Source organism: Syngnathus typhle, unplaced genomic scaffold (genome assembly GCF_033458585.1).
Source record: "Syngnathus typhle isolate RoL2023-S1 ecotype Sweden unplaced genomic scaffold, RoL_Styp_1.0 HiC_scaffold_207, whole genome shotgun sequence".
NCBI lineage: Eukaryota > Metazoa > Chordata > Actinopteri > Syngnathiformes > Syngnathidae > Syngnathus > Syngnathus typhle.
Genome location: NW_026872112.1, coordinates 94,136 through 98,529, shown reverse-complemented (window position 1 = coordinate 98,529; position 4,394 = coordinate 94,136). Strand labels below are relative to the sequence as shown.

The 4,394-nt window shown below is 45.1% G+C and overlaps 1 protein-coding gene across 1 annotated transcript; it reads left to right on the top strand.

Moving 5' to 3' along the window:
- The first annotated feature begins 268 nt into the window (after nucleotides 1-268).
- Nucleotides 269-2,141, top strand: LOC133148943 (protein diaphanous homolog 1-like). Its single transcript, XM_061271761.1, has 2 exons — nucleotides 269-449; nucleotides 928-2,141. The coding sequence occupies exon 2, from the start codon at nucleotides 1,185-1,187 to the stop codon at nucleotides 2,139-2,141; it is 957 nt and encodes a 318-aa protein (XP_061127745.1). The 5' UTR covers nucleotides 269-449; nucleotides 928-1,184.
- Nucleotides 2,142-4,394: the final 2,253 nt, after the last annotated feature.

The window sequence follows — 4,394 nt, the reverse complement described above, 5'->3', positions numbered from 1 at the left end:
TCGGCGAGCTGAGCACTTTTTCTGAATTGTGCCGCTCCCGTCACTCTGGTTAGGTTGGCATCGAAAAAAACGCTCTCGGGTGCTTTAGAGTGCCGAGTTATTCACTGCGCACGAAGAAATGACCACCTCCAACGTTTGGTTTATGTTTTATAAGCATTTTTAATTTTATTGCTTAAATCGCATTTTCTCGGCGAGCTGAGCGCTTTTTCTGAATTGTGCCGCTCCCGTCACTCTGGTTAGGTTGGCATCGAAAAAAACGCTCTCGGGTGCTGTCCGAAAGTCTATTGATCCGACACCGACTTTTCCGAGGTGCACTTGAACGCCTCCTCAGAAAGCGGGACACTTATGAGAACGCTGCACGCTCCTTTGCTGGTCTCGCGCTTAGGGAGGAAAACGGACTCACAAACCCCTTTTTCCCGTGACATTTGTGTGCGTTTATGAAACCCCAGGTGAGTTAGCAGACTGGCCTGTACACTTGGGGGAGCGAACATATCTTTGTTTACTTCCTGTTGCTGGTACGAGTGAATATAACTTGTATGGGATAAGCGCGTGGTTAATGGCTTCGCACGGGGTGCCGCCATGTTGTCTGCGTACTAGCGTCATATGTTTGTCAAACGTGTGCTTATAGCGTTAGAAATGTATTACTGTGTTTAGTTCAGTTGTGTACTATACGTTGTTATTACCGACACCGAGTGCCGTCGGCCAGCAGTGCACGTCTTAAAGCGGCAGTAACGCACTTATTGAATGTTCATTAAGGGTGGTAGCAGTAGTAAAGTTTATGGCCCTGTATATCAGTTGTTATTGCTTGCATTGTGCTATTGTAGTTGAGATTTCCTACATAGCTGTTTATGCATATGTTTATTAGATGATGTAATTTGACTGTCATAATCTAATTACATTATTTCCCTTTGTTTTCCTTCTGTATAGACCACACACACACATGCACACACACATGTACATACACTTTTAGAACACACATATCCAAACACACATATACACACATGTATACAAGTACACACTCAAACCCACTAACATACACTCCTGGAAACCTGTACACTCACTGCTGTTGAGAATAAAGTTGATGCAAGATTCTCTAACCGGACTCGTCCATAGTGCTCCATCCCTAACCACTAATCCACATCTTTACATGGTCCTTCGAGCCGGATTAGGGTTCCCCCGACACTATGGAATCAACAACTGATAGCCAGCAGCGGGAGTCGTCGGCCCGACCCAAGAGAGATCCTCGTCCACCTGCACATTTAGACCCATATGAAGTCACTCTTTTGCCCTCTCAACAACCTGTAGCCCAAGCCTCCTCTACACCTGTAGGACAACTAGGCCAGGTTCTGTCAACCAGAGCAAGGAGTTTGACAAGTTACCGGTCAGCTGCACATTCACGACGATCATCTCAGATGTCAAACGGTCTCAGTCTGCTCCAAAGCACATCAGACATACAAGCAGCTGCACTAGAAGAGGAGATAAAGGGTTTGGAGCTTGCAGACCTACAACAGGAAATAGAAGAGGAAAGAAAGGCTGACTTGGAGGCTGCAGCATTGGATGCACAAGCCAGGGAAGGACAACGGCTACAAGAAGAGGCACATTTGGCTAAAGAGAGACTAGCTAAAGAGATGGGGAGACGCAGGCGCTTGAAGAAGCTGGAGAAAGAGGTACAAATTGCCAGTCTTGTGAAGACCTACCTATCAGAGACGAACGATGATGCCGTGTCCACTTCATCAGCTCCCGCTACATTCTCCAAGCCGTCCCTGCGATCACAGCCACCGCGGGTGCCCTTCGTTCTCACCCAGCATCCACCTGTACAACCGCCACCTCCAGCGCCCGTTCAAATACCACCTCCAGCTACTGTCCCTGGACAGATAGTAGCACCACCCGCTAATCTCATCACAAATGCCCAAGCTAGTTTTCCTGTCAGCGCACCACCCATTGCAGCAACAGTAGCTGCATTTCCACCTGGACGTGTATCATCCTCGCCCGTCCTCCCCACGGTGACAAGCCATGCAGTTGGAACGCTACCGATTACAAGTCTCCCATCTCAATATCCAGGTGTTTCTGCTACCAGTATAAGCTTCACAACACCACCACTGGCAACTTCAGTGATGCCACCACCTCCTACAATGCCATAGTGCTCCATCCCTAACCACTAATCCACATCTTTACAGGTGCTTTAGAGTGCCGAGTTTATTACTGCGCATTAAGAAATGACCACCTCCAACGTTTGGTTTATGTTTTATAAGCATTTTTAATTTTATTGCTTAAATCGCATTTTCTCGGCGAGCTGAGCACTTTTTCTGAATTGTGCCGCTCCCGTCACTCTGGTTAGGTTGGCATCGAAAAAAACGCTCTCGGGTGCTTTAGAGTGCCGAGTTTATTACTGCGCATTAAGAAATGACCACCTCCAACGTTTGGTTTATGTTTTATAAGCATTTTTAATTTTATTGCTTAAATCGCATTTTCTCGGCGAGCTGAGCGCTTTTTCTGAATTGTGCCGCTCCCGTCACTCTGGTTAGGTTGGCATCGAAAAAAACGCTCTCGGGTGCTTTAGAGTGCCGAGTTATTCACTGCGCATGAAGAAATGACCACCTCCAACGTTTGGTTTATGTTTAATAAGCATTTTTAATTTTATTGCTTAAATCGCATTTTCTCGGCGAGCTGAGCACTTTTTCTGAATTGTGCCGCTCCCGTCACTCTGGTTAGGTTGGCATCGAAAAAAACGCTCTCGGGTGCTTTAGAGTGCCGAGTTTATTACTGCGCATTAAGAAATGACCACCTCCAACGTTTGGTTTATGTTTTATAAGCATTTTTAATTTTATTGCTTAAATCGCATTTTCTCGGCGAGCTGAGCGCTTTTTCTGAATTGTGCCGCTCCCGTCACTCTGGTTAGGTTGGCATCGAAAAAAACGCTCTCGGGTGCTTTAGAGTGCCGAGTTATTCACTGCGCATGAAGAAATGACCACCTCCAACGTTTGGTTTATGTTTAATAAGCATTTTTAATTTTATTGCTTAAATCGCATTTTCTCGGCGAGCTGAGCACTTTTTCTGAATTGTGCCGCTCCCGTCACTCTGGTTAGGTTGGCATCGAAAAAAACGCTCACGGGTGCTTTAGAGTGCCGAGTTTATTACTGCGCATTAAGAAATGACCACCTCCAAGGTTTGGTTTATGTTTTATAAGCATTTTTAATTTTATTGCTTAAATCGCATTTTCTCGGCGAGCTGAGCACTTTTTCTGAATTGTGCCGCTCCCGTCACTCTGGTTAGGTTGGCATCGAAAAAAACGCTCTCGGGTGCTTTAGAGTGCCGAGTTATTCACTGCGCATGAAGAAATGACAACCTCCAACGTTTGGTTTATGTTTTATAAGCATTTTTAATTTTATTGCTTAAATCGCATTTTCTCGGCGAGCTGAGCGCTTTTTCTGAATTGTGCCGCTCCCGTAACTCTGGTTAGGTTGGCATCGAAAAAAACGCTCTCGGGTGCTTTAGAGTGCCGAGTTTATTACTGCGCATGGAGAAATGACCACCTCCAACGTTTGGTTTATGTTTTATAAGCATTTTTAATTTTATTGCTTAAATCGCATTTTCTCGGCGAGCTGAGCACTTTTTCTGAATTGTGCCGCTCCCGTCACTCTGGTTAGGTTGGCATCGAAAAAAACGCTCTCGGGTGCTTTAGAATGCCGAGTTTATCACTGCGCATGAAGAAATGACCACCTCCAACGTTTGGTTTATGTTTTATAAGCATTTTTAATTTTATTGCTTAAATCGCATTTTCTCGGCGAGCTGAGCGCTTTTTCTGAATTGTGCCGCTCCCGTCACTCTGGTTAGGTTGGCATCGAAAAAAACGCTCTCGGGTGCTTTAGAGTGCCGAGTTTATCACTGCGCATGAAGAAATGACCACCTCCAACGTTTGGTTTATGTTTTATAAGCATTTTTAATTTTATTGCTTAAATCGCATTTTCTCGGCGAGCTGAGAGCACTTTTTCTGAATTGTGCCGCTCCCGTCACTCTGGTTAGGTTGGCATCGAAAAAAACGCTCTCGGGTGCTTTAGAGTGCCGAGTTTATTACTGCGCATTAAGAAATGACCACCTCCAACGTTTGGTTTATGTTTTATAAGCATTTTTAATTTTATTGCTTAAATCGCATTTTCTCGGCGAGCTGAGCACTTTTTCTGAATTGTGCCGCTCCCGTCACTCTGGTTAGGTTGGCATCGAAAAAAACGCTCTCGGGTGCTTTAGAGTGCCGAGTTATTCACTGCGCATGAAGAAATGACAACCTCCAACGTTTGGTTTATGTTTTATAAGCATTTTTAATTTTATTGCTTAAATCGCATTTTCTCGGCGAGCTGAGCGCTTTTTCTGAATTGTGCCGCTCCCGTAACTCTGGT